Source organism: Limulus polyphemus, unplaced genomic scaffold (genome assembly GCF_000517525.1).
Source record: "Limulus polyphemus unplaced genomic scaffold, Limulus_polyphemus-2.1.2 Scaffold268, whole genome shotgun sequence".
NCBI classification, from domain to species: Eukaryota; Metazoa; Arthropoda; class Merostomata; order Xiphosura; family Limulidae; genus Limulus; species Limulus polyphemus.
The window spans coordinates 664,024-682,904 of NW_013665878.1; the positions used below are offsets into that span (position 1 = coordinate 664,024).

The following is an 18,881-nucleotide window of genomic DNA, read 5'->3' on the forward strand; positions in this document are numbered from 1 at the left end:
GTCAAGTTCAAGTTGCTGATGTTAGAGAACACTAGTGCAAAATTACATAATTAATGTCAAGTTCAAGTTGCTGATGTTAAAGAACACACTAGTGCAAAATTACATAATTAATGTCAAGTTCAAGTTGCTGATGTTAAAGAACACACTAGTGCAAACTTACATAATTAATGTCAAGTTCAAGTTGCCGATGTTAGAGAACATACTAGTGCAAACTTACATAATTAATGTCAAGTTCAAGTTGCTGATGTTAGAGAACACACTACTGTGAACTTACATAATTAATGTCAATAACAAGTTGCTGATGTTAGAGAACACACACTATTATTGTGCACTTAAGCAATTAACATAAAAAGGCCAAGATACTGATACTAGATAACATACTAGCATACATTTACATTACCAACATGAAAGCTAAGTTGTTGATTTTATAGATGTATTTTTAACTAGTATTTTATAACCCACTGTCCATGTAAGACAATGGAATAAGAAAAATCTAACAATGAATTATGTTTTCAGTATAAATGAAAAGTTACATTGTAAAAAAAATATACACACATCTGTTATTTGAGTATGTTCGACCTAATAAACATATCTTATAGCAAAAGGTTCTCTAGCGAGGTCTGACAGAGATTTTGAAGTATAGATTTATTAAAAAGGTACATCAAATTCTGTCCTTTTGAGAAACATCAAGTAACTTGTAAAATTTCTTATTCAGTTCAAAAATTATTATTTATAGGAACTTTCTATACAGTTATAGCAAATAAATGATTAAGTCTTTATTATATACAGACTTGTTCAGTATTAAATCATTTTACTTTATTACACAGTAAACTACATTATGTGTATTTAAAACAGTTAATTTTTAAACTCACAACAACCCCAAAAAATGTAATCTTATAATTCTCACACACCTTACTTTTTCATTTGTGTTCATTATCGTAATCAGAATGTTCTAAAAACTGCAGGACCCATATTCAAATACAAGTATAAAAATATTCAATAAATCAGAAAACTATACAATTTTTCTATTACTGACTTAAAAATAGCTACACAGACAAAAATAATATTCTAAATAATCTATATTCAAGTTAATAAATGCATCAACCTCCATCATTTCTGTTTAAGGGAAACTTCTTTATCTTAATGATACCAGCTTCCTTGTTTTAAATAAGTATGTAGCTTACTTTGTTTTCAAGCAATGCTCAAGCTTTATTTTGAAAAATAATTAGTATCACCTGAGTTTCATTAAATGGCCTACCTTATTTGGATTTATGGTACTGACCTACTTTAGTTTATGGTAATAACTAGGATTATTTTTTTCCCTAGGGTAATGAAGTGGCTAGCTTTAATAATGCACTGTTTCTACTGGATGGTTTGGACGGAAACACAAAAACGAATCATAATAACTAGCACCATGACAATTTAATAGTAAGCAGAAAATAAGGGATAATAACCAAAAAATAATCAGAAAAGTTTTTCTTTGAAAAAACACTCAATAAAACCCTTTTGAATACAATAACAAATATAACCTCATCAAAAACACCCTGCAATATAATGCCATTAAGCTTAAAGAACAACAAATTCTGTAACATTTACAGCACCATATATCAAACATAAAAAAAAAAAGATTTACATAAAAAAATATAAACACAAACGGCAATTAAACATTTGGTTTCAGCTAAAGAAAATATTCATGCCTGTTAAATCTATTTTGACACATTATTCTTTTACACAGAAATAAAATTCTGAGTTAAATATTTTAGTCAAATAAAAAACAAAATAAATCTGCCATAAATGCTTAACTGAATAATATTCACAAAAGTATGAATACTAAAGCTATTGAGCATAATGATTTTAAAAAGCATAATATATATATATATATATTTAAAAGAACTAGTCAAAATGGAGGGAAAAAAAGGGAATAATTACATCTAAAATTAATATATATATATGGTATAACACAGAGAATTAAAAACTCACAAATACTGATTTAATACAATTGATACAAGTCAGTCATTTCTAAACCTCTTATGCACATGTAAATATTATATATATATATATGTATATCAACCTTTTTTTTTGGTCCCAGAAATGGACAGTAACCACCACCAACAGTAGCAGTAGCAAACTGCATAACAAAGAAGCCTCCTTCTGCAACAAGCTCATTTAATGGATTGGCCATCAACAGTAACAAACTGTATTATAAGCTAATCACTCATAGCAGCAAACTGTAATTAAAAGTAAACAGCAACAAACTGCATTTTAAAGTGTTTATCAACAAAAAACATGGTGTGTTACCATGACTAGACTAATTACTGATTCAAACTGGCAGTCCAACACTGAGTCCATTAACTTTCTTTTTCAGTACACTTACTAAATTTTCTAACCTGAAAAACATAAGATCAGTCAGTCATTTTAGTAATTCACAAGAATTACATAATGAGTAGGCAAACAAACTTTAAAAACAATTTATCTCTGTTCAATTATTTTTATAAAATATTGTACAATAACTTTTTCCTGTTTATATGCAATAAATTGAATTATTGTTTATGACTAACAGAAGAGTCCACAGAAAAATCAAATAAGGGTGTGTCTACAAATGGATAGCAGAGACAAACCAAATATTAGGCATATGACTAAGAAAGTACCTCATAGTGAAAACTGGTAAATTTAAAACATAAAATAATAGCTAGCATTGTTAAAAATTAAAAGATATAATTCAGTCTCTGAAAATAGTAGTTACAACAAGCTTCATAAATCTTAAAATTACCTTTGGCAATTCTCTTCAGCATTTTGTCTTGCACTACTTTCATAGTTCAAAGCCTCTCGTAACTTTTCAACTTCTGGTTCCAGATCAGACTGTTTGAAGGTAGCCTCAACATCTTGTTTATCATCTGCATGAGTTGAAAGATACCTAAAAGAGTTTACAGGTTTATATAATTCATTTGTCAAAATGAGACTGGAGTATTTTAAAGATATTTGATTTCATTAAATGACCATTCATTCTTGGAAAAAAAAAAAAAGGCATTATTTGCTTAATTTTTACAACTTCTCCAGAAGCAGCCTTCTACTTATTGTTATGATTTACAATTAATGTAGAAGGTTGCTCCTGAGGAGGCTGTGAAAACTGAAATATTCTTTTTCAGAGTTAGTAGTTGTTTAATCAAATCAATCAACTTTTTTACAACAAAAAAATTGAGAGAATTGAAAATGTTTTTCATAGAGTTAGTAGCTGTTTAATCACACTAACTTCTTATAACAACATTTAAAACTACAAAAATAATGATTATAATAAAACAAAACGTAGCTGGTTGAAATTGCAATAAAATTCATATTCTTATGTGCTGGTTTCATTAAGTTGGAAAATCATGAATGCTTTTAAGTTCTAATTTTAAATCCAGATGTACCAAAATATTTCACAATTATGCTGTTTTATGAAAAAAAATAAAGTTACCAATTCTGGCATTTAAGTTTATTTTAAACTAAAGATACATTAGTACATTTTCATTAGGAATTTAAATGTTTTCCTTGATAAACTAAATATTTTCACTGTAATACAATTAAATTATGCATAACACGTGTTTCAGCATTGAAAAAGTAAGCTGTTTGAAATCAGGATCAGGATCACAATTTTGCTCTTTCCTTAAAACATATAAGAAAATAGTTAACTTTTCAAGACTTACAGTTGGTCCCTACAAAGAGTTTCTAATTCCTCATACTTGGTCACAGGTGAATCATACTCTTCTGTTGCCTGTTGCATTGTTTCCTACATGATAGCAAGCAAACATGGCTTATATCAGCTAGACCAAGTTGAAGCAATAACAAAAATATACACCAGTTTTTGTTCTGGTGTTTATCCTTAATAAAAGACAACTTTCATCATAATTCAACTTTACTTATACACAGTGCATTAACTATTGTTACACAAATCAAAATTATTCAAATATAACACTACTAACCTAATTGCCACGTTACCTTTAGTTTAGATTCCCATTCTTCAGAGTCTTCTTTCCAAGAACTACTGTTTCTTCTCCAAAGGAGTATTTCTTGTTCTAGCAGTTTTGTCTTACAAACAAAATTAACAAAACACTTATTCATAAGTTAAACACAAAGGCCCCATCACCTCAGATAATCTTGAGATTCATGAACAACATATTTTAAACGACAAATAATATATTTTTCATAATGTTAACAACAATTCATTAAACTTTTACATTCTTGCAATATGTTATTTTCTAATCTATCAACTTGAAGATACAAATGTTAGATTAGCTTTTCTTTTTGATTACATATTTGTAATATCATCAAGAATTAAATACTAATTACATTTTCCAGTTGAAACAACATTTATAGCTAAAGACAAACAAACCTGTGTAGCCAAGCTTTTCACAAAATATTGAGGTAACTACAACCACAAATCTGTGGTTTGATATACTTGTATTTTTGGTTGAAATGATAGTTTAAAAGATATAATTTGATTGAGAAAAAAAAAAGAGCTTTTAATTTTTAACCTATTAAAATAATTTATTCTTATGTAAAAAGAAACACAATGGGCTATATACACTGAACCAATCATGAGTACTAAACTCTTATAATTTAGAGGTATAAGCCCTCAATTTACTGCCAAGCAATTGGGGGAAGGGCTACTAAAACAGAAGATCTAATTACTATATGTATAATGAAATATGTATGAAAAAATTAAGACTAAGTTGAAGCCAAAATAAAAACACGCAGGCTGGTTTCTACAAGCAACTTCTATTATTCATCTGGGCTTAATGTACAGAAGTCAATTGGAACAACAAGAAATAACTGTTCAGATAAAACAAGAAGTTCTAACTAGTGTCATGAAACCAATTTAAAACTGTTATAAACCAAAAGAGGTGATTTTTTCATTCACTTCATAAGATTCTAACCAGTTTATAAGTAAATAAATGCATTCATAAACTAAAAAAACATTTATAATAACTATGGAAGCACTGACAAACCTATATGCACACTTATAAACAGATAGATTTAACTTTCCTGATATAAATATGTAATTCTAATCAGCCTTAATGGCCTTATACACAAGTACAGGTAATGTTTCCAATAAAACAGGTGCTACTTGTGACACACATATATACAATTAGAAGTAATTTTCTTGATAGTGAACAGTTTCTAAATACTTTATGTAACTATGCAATTTATGTATCTTGAAACACTATAAGTATGTTTGCAAGCAAAAAAAACCCATCAAATTCCCATTTATAAATAGAAGGACAGAGTAAATGGTACTTTGAACCTCAATGACACTTTATACATCACATGGGCTAAATGCTCAGGTTGAATACCCCAAAGTTCAGGCTATAGGAAAAGTAAACTTTTTTGAAATGGCTTACTTTTTCTATGGCAGCATTCTTTTCCTGTAGTAACATATTAAGCTCTTTTGTCATTTGATGTTGTCTACTGCTTTTTGCCTTGTGAAGATTTGCTAGCAATGCCTCTTGGTGGTGAAGAAGACGAGCTGGGCTGCGTGTTGTTTCTAAACTGTCTAACACTTTGTTTAGATCCTGTGAAAGAATTAAAAATCATTAACTTATTGACTAACTGGAAGATACATTTTGAGAGTAAATTATTTATATGAGTGTTTTTCTCTTACTTGATAGTTATAAGTAAATGTATTATTTTGTAAAAAATATTTAAATAGTTGCACCTCAGTTGTATACAATAGTTATTAAAAAATCAACACTTCATTTCATAGCAAGTGATAAATTATTAATATTAATTGTTTTTACCAAAGCAAGCTACATTCATAAACTAGAACTAAAAATTGACCCACTACTAACCCCATGTGAATGGCATTGGTGCAAAGTATCAATCAAGATTGTATGTTTACTATAATTCCAAATTTACACTGAACATCCTAACAAAATTTAGCAGGTTTTTAGTAAGCATCAGAAGCATATTGTACCCCCAAAAAAGTCAGAATTTCTATTGAAGTATTTTTACTATAGATTTGTCTTAAAATTTAATGAGTCAGTTTGACTCAGACTAGTCTGGGTTCAAGGTGATTTTCATGTTAACAATATTTTTTTTTAATCTTCCAGTTTTCACCTCTCATTTTCATAACCTCTAGAACCTCCTCAACGAATATCAAATATTTTTTTCATAAAACTATATTTTATCACTAATTTTCTTTATCCTAACACTAAATGTAACGAAATCACCTGTAGGAAAAGTTGAAAAACATAAAATAAAAATACTGCAAGTTATGATAAGCAAAGTATTGAGTTATATGTCGATTCATCACACACACTGCTCATCCCAGTTCAAGGTGAAATTTTATTTAACTTTTTTTCTCATTTAAGTTTTCTTATCTAACCTAATACATTTCTAATTTTTACACTTTGGTAAGTTAAATAACATTATAAGCTGCATCTCTTGTTTTAATCTTTATATTTCTTGTGTTCCTCAGAGTAGGTGTGTACTTAACCTTATAAAACAAGGACAGCATTGTGTATGGTAAAGAGAAAGATTACTTACTTATTCTAAGCTTCATTGACATGACTAGAAAATAAAATCCTCAATCACATGAAAAATTTTATTACTAAAAGTTATACTTTCCAAAAGCTAAGTAAAACACAACTTCAAGCTGAACTTCATTTACAAAATATAACTTACCACATCTACAGATTCATCATCATCATCATCATTGCTGTCTGTGTCTGGAAGATGTCTACTATTTTGTAAACAAGATAAAACAAAGTTCAACCAGTTGTCACGCAATAACAGTTATATTCAAAATTATGCAGTTTGGAGTTTCGTCAGTTGTTAACAACAAGTTTATATTTAACTGTAAATGGTAAAGATTTCAAATAGTTATTCACAAGTATTATTACTTTGAACAGTAGACAAAAAAAATATACACTGATATAACAAAACAATTGTTACACTCAAAGTTCACAGTAACTTAAAACAGTTACTTCAATTTTATCTTTGGTAAAAAATAAATGAAATCTTTAACATACACACAAATATATATATATATCTTAACTGTTTCTATGTTCAACAGTACACATTACCAGCTTCATACTGTTGGTATATAACTATTCTTGCATTTGACAGTACCTGCTAAAAAAGTTTGGCATTCATATAACAGTAGAGTAAATAATTCAAGCAACTATTGAACAATTACTGTTACACTGAACGGAATGGTTAATAAACTACATAAATTTGCTAATGATATTAAGGTTTTAGGTTTGTCAGATGTGAGAAGGACCCTGTTGATTTAAAAAAAAAATTTGGATTATTTGATAAGTTGAACAAATATAAATAATGGCAGATGGATTTTCATTATAATAAATGCAGTGATGGAAATGGTTTTTTAAGAAGAGAGTATATGCTTGGGAAAAACAAGCACGCACACACACATCTATTTATATATCTTTGACTTGTTCTATTCAAAATGAAGAGGTATAGCATATATATCTGTTAGATTAAACATTCTAATAGATTAGACATGAACATACATTAAAAAAATTAAATTGTTTTACAAATTTATTGAGAATAATAATAACATACAGTCAACAATTTTAGATATATATATATAAACTGTATATATGTATTAGATTCATGTTTACATTAAAGAATATTCCATAAACATCTATAATCTGAATTTTCTTCTGTTGCCTCCTTTTTTTCTGCATGCCATTTCTTCAGCATGCCTTCTGCCACTAACGAGCCATGTCTTCACATATTCTTTGGGGTTGAATTTTGACAGAGGAGGTTCCACTAATTTGATAAAGAGAAGAGTTGAAAGATGATCAATTTGAAGTCATGCATGTTGTGGCAACATACATAAATTCATTCCACTGAAGCTTCTTTCACATTCTGCTGTTGACACAGGAATTGTACCTACTGCTGTCAGCAGCTGCTGAAGATATGCAAACACTATCTTTCCTTTCCTTAAGTTCTCTGTAGCCTCTAATTCATAGCCTACCATTTAAGCCAAAATATTCTGCCATTTCTTCGATATTATCATCTCCAAATGTAATATCTGATTCTTCTGGAATATTGTTAATATCTAAAAATGACTGGTTAATCAATTTTTTACACTTGTCATTAGAAAGTATCGTACATTCAAGCAGCCTAGACTTCATATTATTGATCAAACTCCTCAAAAACTGTTACCTGCAGATCGTAGGTACTTTACCAACACTCAAATTTATCCCATTAAATATCATTCTGCACTTCAGTATAAAATTTACCTGGCTTCTCTATATGGCATTCAAGAACCTTGATAGCGTGGTTGATTTCTTCATGTACTTTACAAAGTGTACAATTTTGGCTCTGCAGGTCAAGTGACAGCTCAGACAACTCTAGTAGAGTGTCCATCAACAAGCCCAAATTATTTACAAATGCTGACGATTCAAAAACTTTTTTCAGCCCCTCATACTTTGCCCTCTCTGCACTAGATCTGGAAGCATCACAGCTTGCACTTTCAAAAATTCTCCCAAATGGCTTTATAAGATTGCCATATTGCCTTTACAGTTCGGTAAGACGATGCAACCCATCTCACACTGAAAACACGACCAATTTTCAACAGTTGACAGTGAAGAGCCTCAGCACATGCAATTAACTCATCTTGATTTTTAGGATACCTGTGATATAGGAAATACAATTTATCACAACTTCATCTACTACACTAAGTTCACGCCATACAGTTGCATTTGGAAAGTCATCAAGAAATAGTTTTGCAACTCCTGATTTTCGTCCTAATATTACTGATGCTCTATCAGTTACAAGTGATATCACATTTTCTTTTAGGTACTGCATTGAAAAACCACCTCCTTGTAAGCAACTTAAAAGACCTTTGTATATACAATTTGCATTTGCACCAAGTTTCATATGTTCTAACTCTAAGTCAAAGTAGAATGACATGGGATGAGAAAATTCACCAACTGCAACTCTCAAGCAGACAACTAAAACAGTTTTGCCATTAATGGTAGTAGGTTCATCAATTATAATAGACATTTTGGATTGTTTTGAAATTATATTTTTCCCCAATGTCTTTTGCATTTGATTCCCAATGTGATGTGCAATATATGCACACGACTTATGAGAGTGTAGAATGTACCCTAAGTCAATGACGTTTCTTTCTTGCAATTCAACATAATAAGACATATCAGTATATGGTCTACCTTTGTGCACAATATTATACACAGTTCTAAAAACTCGACCTGTTTTTGTTTCATCCTCTATCAGTGACTCGTATACTGCATTTTCGATTTCTTTTATCAGCTGTTTCATTTATTTTTTGGTATCTGTTATGGGCTTCACTGTTTTTATGCTTATAAATCTTATGTCTTAAACTCATTAACTGCTTTGCTTTCTCACCACTAATTCCTACATTAACACTGCACCATTCCTGTGAAAAATTAATTTCTTGCATTCTCTCATGATCTAGATGATTGCATTTGCTGCATGAACTACATCATATACTTTTTTTTTTAACAATTAGCCAGGGATATTCTTTCTTTTTGTTTAAGTACATTTCTTGCATCCAACAGTCCTGATGATCAGATATTTTAATATCTTCTGAAGTGTTATCACATCCAGGTGCCTCATCAGGTGAAGCAGTTGTATAACAAGTATTATAATCTGCAAGTATTTTGGTCCTCTTTACTGTCGGGGTGTTTTCTTTGTCTTCCCCATCAAGCTCAAGACGCTCTTTTAACATACTATAGTATGCTCATTGTCACAAGGGGACATCAAACTGAAAATTATAGACATTTAAAATTAAAATGTATAATATATAGTAACGTACTAGTAACAAGACTCAAAAGCATTGGGAGAAATCTGTTGGCGACAATAAAATTGGTGATTGTAGGCAAGTGTTACTTCACATTAAACAACACAAGTGTTAACTACCTATAATCACAACTGACAAGTATTTATAAAAGATTGCAAATGATGATGGAGTATTGCTGGTCACGATGGAAATTATTTCATTGTGAGGGAGAAGCAGGCATGATGCAAACCGTGTGATAGTAATCACTATCATGATATGGGTAAAAATACAATATAATACTCTCAGCTTAGGGTTGATAACTTGAGGTTGATGAATGTAGGCAGTAGAATACTTGTGTCTCTGCCACCACTGTATCCACTAACCTCACTAATGCACAAGTCATGCCATCATGCTTGCCTGCTAAAAGTGAAAAGTTCTGATTGACTGTGTGACCTGACGATCCCTGGTTGGGAGACTGGGTGCATCGTGATTGGCTAAGGCAATGCTGGGAAGATGCTTGACTCATGAGCTGGATAAAGGGCATCTAATGAACGACTCAATTAGTACAAAAATTTAACACAATAAATTGGAAATTGAGAAGTAGGTACATGCTGTGTACCCCATTTCCATCACTGAATAAATGTAAGGTAATGCATGTGGGACATGATAATTTGAATTAGAAGCAGAATTTTGATTGGAATATCCTTAACAGTGTTATGGAAGAACAAGCATCCAAGCAGTACTTTGTTGCTAGTGGTAAGGCAAATACAATTTTATGTTGTATCTATAGAAATAGAAGTCTAAAGAGGTTATAACTTTATTGCATAGGTCACTGGTTAGGCCACATTTGGAGTATTGTGTTCAGTCTTCAACTCCTTACCTTATGAGTTACTGTAAAGGGTTCAGTGGAGGGCAACTAGGATGGTACCTGGGATGGAAAGGTTGTCATATGAGGACACTTTAAGATGTTTAAAACTTTTTTTTGGAACAAGAAGAGGGTGATGTTTCAAATTGTTATGGGAATTGATGGTGTTGATGCATAATCTGTTTTTGTTCCTTATGATGAGAATGGCAAGATTAAGAGAGACAAATATAAATTTTCTAACAGGGTGGTTAGCTTTTGTAATGGGTTGCTTTCAGATGTGGTAAATGTAGTACATATAAGGGAAGGCTTAATAAATATTTGAATGATGAGGGCTGGTTCTGAATGTATTTGTTTTTATTTTAAAGTTTAATCTGGTGGATGGGGTGGCCTAGATGGACCAAGAGGTCCCTTGTTATCCTTCAATTATATGTCATATATTTCTCTTATTCACAACTGGTCATCATTTGACATTTGCTGGGAACTCGGGTGTAAGAAGATGACAAAGCAACAATGATTGAAGTACTCAGTGCATACTAGCTAACAAAAAATCCAAAAGGGCAAAGCAATTTGTCTAAGTTAGCAATAGCAAAGCCTATTTAGAGTGAAGTAAAAACATTGTGATACATATAGCTAAATGAAGCAGTCTAAATTTGGCAACTAAAGTAGGGACTGAAAATCATTTTAAAATCTATATCTATCCAACTAGTATCACTTTACTTGTTTGTATACTTTTAATTGTAGCATTTATTTTGTTTTAGATACTTCTTATAGCAGGTTTACAAATAGCCAATGATCCCTAATTTCTGTTAAAATTTTAATTTTGTTTTTCTATCTACTTGTTCAGTTTTTATATGTCCATGGAATGGTCACAACATCTATACACTTTAAGTATAGCTGTAATTTTAACAAGAATTAAACCACAATCACAAATTTATAAGTGTATAAGGGATAAATTTTATAAATTTGAGATTGTGGTTTAAATTCTTGTGTCGTTACATTTTTATTGTAGCAGGATTCCTATTTCATTTAAAAATTCGTAAATGTTTAATACTTTTGTTTGTTTACTTTTTATGTTATACCTGTATAAAGCATATACTTTACCTTTAAAAACTGTCACATGTCTATCCATTGATATGTAGTGCCATCTGTTGGGTTGAATTGGGTTTAAAAAATATTTAAGTATGTGCATATGTTTACCATTTATAAAAAATTCTGTATATATTTATCAGAATATCAATAGCAGATACCCACAGACCAGCCAAGTAAGCTGGAGAAATATTGTAGCAATAGTCCGAGGTAGGTAGGTAGGTAGTAGGCAAAAAAGTTGCTGTTTTAGAAATTATTGAATTCTTATACCGGATATTTTAGCAATTTTTTTAGCATATTATTAGTATATGTGCACATAATATATCATAACCAATACTTTGAATGGGTGGTTTTTCAGCACATTAATTATTTGGAAACCTTGCTGAATCCTACTATTAAGTACTACTGTACTTAATAATGTTCCAGAAGAGTAACAGAGTATTTCAATAATACAATATTCTAGAAAAAGTAGTGACAAGCACTGTAATGACATAGAAAAATAACAATGTATTTCAATAATACAACATGCTGGAGAGTAGTAACACCCACAATATTGACACAGAATAATAACAATTATTCAATAATATAACATGTAGAATGTCTGCTGAGCCATTAATAATGATAGTACATCTTCTACTTACTTCCCAAGTACCTGAACAGCTTGTTGAAGCTGTTGTATTGCCTGATCTCTCTCCTGATTTGCCAGTCTCAGTCTCGAGGTCACTGACTTGTCTCTCTCCTTTTGTGCATAGTAGATACCTGCTAAAAGCTCTACACAAAAGATTTACAAGACTTGGTTTAAATGCCTAAGAAATAAAATTTCATTACTAATAACATTCAGAGCAAATTAATTACATTTCCTAAATAAAATATATTGTTAAACTGTGATACACACACACACACACACATATATATATATATATGTAGAAAATTTCTAATTATTAAGAATGTAATCTTCTCCCAATGAGATGGACTATTAGAGGATTCAATTTGTTGATTATTAGATAACATTCCTTCAACTAAACAATTACTTATACCAAATACAAGTTTACAGTGCGTTAACACAAGTTATTCACATGAACTGTTCAAGTGTCTGAGATCTCAAAGACAGACAGAAAAATTCATGCATGCACACACACTATTGGGTAGACTGAAGAACAAACCCACCGTTATTTTAAAACATCTTAAACTTGTCAACTTCTTCTTTGTAAATATAACAATCTAGGACTTCTTGGGTCAGCATTCCATTCAGATATTAATATATTATTTTTAGTTTCAAAGAATGATGCCTAATGTATTCAGATGGTATGAAAAATAAGCAATTTTTGATTATAAGATACAGTCTTTTGTAGGCATTATATCAAATAATTATTTGAATTTTTTTCTCATTTGTCTTTTTTTTTAAAAATTCATACTATGTTTTCACAGTTGAATATTAAGTAACATTTCTTACGTGTATATCAACCTACCAGCAAACCCAGGACCATGATGATTAACCTGGGGTTGTGGTTCTCCCCTTGTCTTTCTAAGTATCTCAATCTCTGCTTGGGCTTTTTGAAGTTTCTGCCATAACTATAAAAGATGTTAATTTCTGAAACGTACAATGTACTGGGTTCACTTGACATAGACAGTTTCATTACTTTAAACATGTATAACGAAGTGGTGATTTGTAGATTCTATCTTTTTTAAATTTTTAAGAAAGCACTCACTTTTATACAATACAGTTTCTTTGACTTAAAAATTTTTTCAAGGAGTAAATAACTATGAGATGAATAATTTCAAATAAAATAAATTAATAAATATTTAAGGAAATTGGTTACATTTTTTTCCATCTACTTTTAAAAAAATAAAATTTGTTTTCCTTACAATGTTATGAGCTATTCAGAATATTTTTATATTAAATTTATAACTTCTCAGTTCCTTATCTTAAAAATTTCAGATGCACCTATTTTTACTTCAGGTTACTTTTAATAATAATCTGTTTAAAAATGGGTGTGACTAAAATTATTGTACTCAGGCAATGTCTCTCTGTAAACTATGTTTCACAACTTTCAGTCTGAAAGACACTATCATGTTTATATAAACAATAGCTATCAACTACACGAATTGAAACTGATGCTTTTAAACTTGAATATTCTTCACCCAAGCATTCAAGCTACCCTATAAAGGAGAAAGTATGTGAAATTACTGAATTGAATTACTAGTTTAAATTATAATCTTGATGTAAACAATGCATGCTATACAATATTTTAGATTTATAATAACTAGGATTTTTATACTTATTTTCTTAACAAAAACTTAAGCCTTATAAAAAAATTCATAAGAAATACTTAAACATACTTTATCATTTATCTCTTCAAGCATTCTAATTTCTTCCAATAAAATTACTGGATCTTGCTGTACCCATAGTAACTGTCTACCTTTTGTAAGGCCACGATGAGTAACATGGGGAACATTCTGAAGGTGCGAGTCCACAAATGACCTACTTCTTTTGGAGCAGCTTTTTCTGCTTTGTGTTTGATCCCATGGAACTAATGGGTCACTGTTATGTCTTCTGTGAAAAGGTTCTTGAATGCTGTTAACACGAAAATTTTCGTTTTCTTTATTTTTTAATGTTCCACAATTACTGGTTTTAAATGCTTGGCCATTTCTTCTACTAGGATACCAGAGTGGGTCAATCCTATGCTGAAGACTGCTTGGTCCACTAGTACAATAGTTACTTGTCATGGGATATTCTGGGGGTGTACGGTATACAGACATAGGAGAATGGTTTGTAGAAGAAGGTGAAAGATGAAAGGAATCCTTAAATAATGGAGTATTACAACTGTTTCTGTTTTTTTCTAAACTTGGTGAAATGTTAGTTCTGCTACAAATAGTTTCCTGAGAAAGTGTAGCAGGAAGAGAATAGTAAAATTCATCAGTACTCCACCTGCTATCTTTGGTTTTTCTATAATGATCTGAATTTTCAGGCTTAACATTTTCCAACACCGAATCCTTTTGATGGTTGTATTGGTGGGTAAGCTTCCTCAGAATTTCAGATGACTCAGAATCTGAAAGATATACAAAACAGAAAAAATACATACTTTTCCTCTAAGTCAAGGAAGTTTCATTTATACTAAGATCATAAGGCATTATAGCAAGTTTCCTACGCAACTACCATGGTTCATACTGAATTGCTCAGATCAATTTCAAGCACTTTTCAAGACTTTCTAAGCACTTTCAGAATGTTTTTCAAGCACTTTTTTGGAAGCTAAAATCTGCATGAAAATCAATTGGATTCTATTGAAATCTTACAAAATTCCTCTTTATTTGTTCAACATATGAATGTAGACTAAAAAGAAAAGAAAGACTTTGTAGCATGTATTAAAGTTAGATATATTAATATATTCTGCTATTATAATATTTTCAAGTACTTTTGCAAAAAAGGCTCCTTTTCAAGCTCTTTCAAGCACTTGAAATTCCATTCTCAATTTCAAGGACTTTGAAGAATGCATATGCACTCTGAAATACTGAGAGCAGATTGGAAACTAGAATACCAATACCTCTGTTAGCTCACAATATATACCTTTTCCATTTGGGGGGGGGGGGGATACATATATATAAAGCAATTTAACAGCATGCAGCTTATCAAAGGGAAAGGCCATTGAGTGTGACACCCAATGGCAGGGACTCCACAGGGACACACCTGTGGGAACCACATCTTGTCTCAATGAGAGTATACTCTTCATCCACATCTACAGAAGGAAGAGAGACAAATAAGCCCCAAGTGTTGCACGGATTGGTAGAATGAGAACATGACTATTTGAGCATTTGTAGAGAAATGGTCAGCAAGACAACAGGTATAGTATGGTTAGAGTGTGATCAGAATGTGGAGTGTGCTCATCTTGACAGACTCAGGTTGCAGAAGGAGAGCACACTGGCTGTTTGAAGGGTGACCTACACTACACTGACAGTGTTACTACTACTACTCTACTTCTCATCATTCATAATGTTAGAAAAACATGCAGGTTCAAGAAGTCTTGATAGAAATGAGTAAAAACCCTATAACCTGAGCACTTTCAAAAGGTGGACCTTTCTTCATGGGCAAACTTCGCCCCTGAAGAAGAAAGGTCCACCTTTCGAAAGTGCTTGGGTTAAAGGGTTTTTATTCATTTCTACTTATCATCATATTGTGTTGAACTAAATTAGTGAGGAACTTGGAACTCTCCAAGATCCACCATTCTAGCAAGGGTCTTTCATGTTTCATTTGAAGAAGGGAGAGAATTCACACTGAGGAGGCCCAAAGAAGTAACCAGTTCCCCATCAGATGCCTGCCAGAAAGATAATTTACTGTTTTACTGGACACTATACAATGGGTAACCGTGACACCCTATATTTAAAAGCTGTTAAGCGTGAGCCAAAGAAGTGGGCAGTCACTTCCCTGGCACCAGCAGATATTTCCATGATAGTCTTGGGAGACAATACCAGCCATGCAGTGGGATCCTGTTAGACAGAAAAGGAAAGAAAACAAACCCATCTCAAAGATGGGAGATCAATTCAAGAATGGTGATTGAAAAATCCTGTGGGTGACGAAACAGTCAAATGCTGAAGACAATGAGTGACAAACATGTGGGGAGTTGGCCACATACCACCTGGAGGATCTCGTCCAAGGTCCGGCAAAAATGAGAAGCCTTAGAGAATGAGACAGTAGGCTGAGCAGATGTGAACATTAACAACCAGAGAAGAATACAATACATCAACTGGAGGAGCTGACAAATCCATCCAGTAAGGGTAGAAGGCAAGAGGTCCCTGGAATAAGAAGGGCTCTCAGGGTAGAAACAGATGATGTTGGAAAAAAGAGAAGTTAATGCCAAGCAATATAGAACAGCCTGAATTTGAAATAGGAGCCAATTCAGGTTAGAATGAGCATAGTGGTGAGATATAGAAAAAGCGAGACAGAAAGAAAAGAATGGTCAGCTTCCTGAGAGGCCGAAGAAGAAAAAATGGTCCAAGTAGAGAAACAAACAAATAGTGGAATTGTGTGCAAGAAGCATCAATAATATAGGTATCTGAATGACAGAAACCACAGGTGAGAAGGAAAAGGAAGTAAATCATAAGAGAGAGAAAGTGGTAGAAGGAGCAAGAAGCCAGTGGCTTGAATGGGGCATATGTGAGTGTGTGAAACATCACATCAATGTCCCAGTAAGGCATGGGAGTCGCGCAAGAGTCAGTGAAGGGGGAATTATTGTAAAACAGTAAAGGGGATAGGAGAAAAAAATACCCTGTGGCAAATGGAAAGGCAAAATATATCGGATAAGACCACCTGATAACCAGCAATGGTAGAGACCAACAAACAACCAAGTGAAAGAGGTAAAAATGTGGGTCACAGTGGGATGTCTAGGAGGGACAGGGCAATGGATGGACTAATAATGAAAAACCCACAACTTTTGTCGAGAGACAGGCAAAGTGAAAAGACAACAGGAATAGGATATGAAGAAGGCTACATGATTGGACTGTTCGGTCCTAAGGGTAATGGACTGGACAAAATTCCGCACATGGGGATAAAGGAATGATACCCTTGGATGATAAATGGACATGTGAGGTGGGAGAGAGGAGATGTTAGATAGAAGAAGGGGGGTCTGAATGCCAATCAAAGAAGTAGAGGAAACCAGAGCTGAACTGGCCAAAGAAGTGTCAACAATAGGGCCTGAGTAGGTGAGGATAGGCATATGATAAAAGGGGAGACCAGTCCAGGCTGAGAGCATCAACAGTCACAGCCAAAAGATGAGGAAGTTTGAAGATGAGAGAAGAGGCAAAGGCATTCATGAAAAGTGTGTCCAATTGAGGGCAAAACCACTGAAAAACTCAGGGATGGAGAGACAACACCGTGGGCAGAATGTGGTCTGGCTGAAAGAGGTAATCTACCACCAGATCCAAAGCCTTCTAGCATATGATAAGTGACAAGACAGATTTGATGGGAAAGAGCCCAGAAGTGGAGGTCCAATGTCCAAAAGCAAAGATAACAAGGACTAATGTCAGGCTGTTTCAGCCTGGGTTTCCAGTGAAACACAAATACCACCAGAGACTTCTGGGCAAAGAAAGGGAGCCTGACAAAGATCACAGATATATGAAGGAAGGAAGGCATACATTAGTAAAGAGTATATCGTGATCCAACAAGTACCAGCAGCAGAGGAATCAAGTAAGGAGAGACAAAGTGGTACAGGCTAAGAATGTAAAGGTAAAGGAATAAACCCCTCCAATAACTCCCTGGACCATGATGAAGAACCTTAGACAAAAGGTGAAGGGGGGAGAGGGTAAGTAGGAGGGTGATGAGAAAAAGATGAAGATGTAAAAACAGAGAACTAAAGAGCAAAATAGAGGACAAGAGGTCCACTGCCCTGGCAGGCAAGAGAGATTCCAAAGAGTAGGAATCTAGAGAAGGAAAGAAAGAATGTTGGAAGTCAGAACAAAAGAGTCAAGAATGCAAGGGGGATGAAACATGAGGGTACGAGTGCTCAAGAAAGGAATCAGCATGAACCCCGATATTAGGCAAAGGAGGAAAGACTGTTATCTTGAGAATTGGTTTCATGGATTAAAGAACAGGAATAATCAAAAGACACAGGCTAAAAATAAAGAAAGGTACATACTTGAGAAATACTATTCAGAAAGAGAGTGGAAGGTTGAGGATTGTCCCTGACTGGTAAGGTGGTACCCAAAGTAAACTCAGGTGTTGGGGGGGGGGGGTAGTAGGTTAACTTTTTTCTCCTAGTCATACACACACTGAGAAGAAAGACAGTTAGCTGAAGGGACAGGAGGAGGAGGTCCAGTGTGCATGAAAAAACCCATAACACACTGTACAATGGCTTTAACATCTTCAACAGTCAATGAGCCTACAGAAGCCATCATAGAAATAGGTCCTGTATTTGTAATACACTAACATTCTGAGAACAAATTAGATGTCACTGTCAATTGAGAATTCATTTGAAACAGAACGAAAACATAAGTTTCATTGATGATTGCAAATCTCAGTAATGTTGAGGAAAATAATAAAGTTATTTTGAGTGCAAGTGTTTAAGGGGAGTTACTGCATATGAAGGTTGTGTTGCCTTCCTATTGGTGGAGGGCTATTGTTACATGATGATGTTGTCACACACCAGTGCATTTTAAGTGTTAATTAGCTCA

General features: G+C 32.8%; 1 protein-coding gene across 1 annotated transcript in view; it reads right to left on the bottom strand.

Annotated features, from left to right (window-relative positions):
* Nucleotides 1–1,896: 1,896 nt before the first annotated feature.
* LOC106456888 overlaps nt 1,897–18,881 on the bottom strand; it is a 29,433-nt gene continuing 12,448 nt past the window's right edge. The window contains exons 4-12 of the mRNA XM_022382677.1: nt 14,061–14,770; nt 13,190–13,292; nt 12,362–12,491; nt 6,661–6,718; nt 5,379–5,549; nt 3,976–4,065; nt 3,684–3,766; nt 2,771–2,914; nt 1,897–2,387 (exon numbers count right to left, since the gene is read on the bottom strand). Of these exons, the coding sequence (XP_022238385.1) occupies nt 2,321–2,387; nt 2,771–2,914; nt 3,684–3,766; nt 3,976–4,065; nt 5,379–5,549; nt 6,661–6,718; nt 12,362–12,491; nt 13,190–13,292; nt 14,061–14,770 (1,556 nt within the window). The 3' untranslated portion in view covers nt 1,897–2,320. The remainder of the gene's footprint in view (nt 2,388–2,770; nt 2,915–3,683; nt 3,767–3,975; nt 4,066–5,378; nt 5,550–6,660; nt 6,719–12,361; nt 12,492–13,189; nt 13,293–14,060; nt 14,771–18,881) is intronic.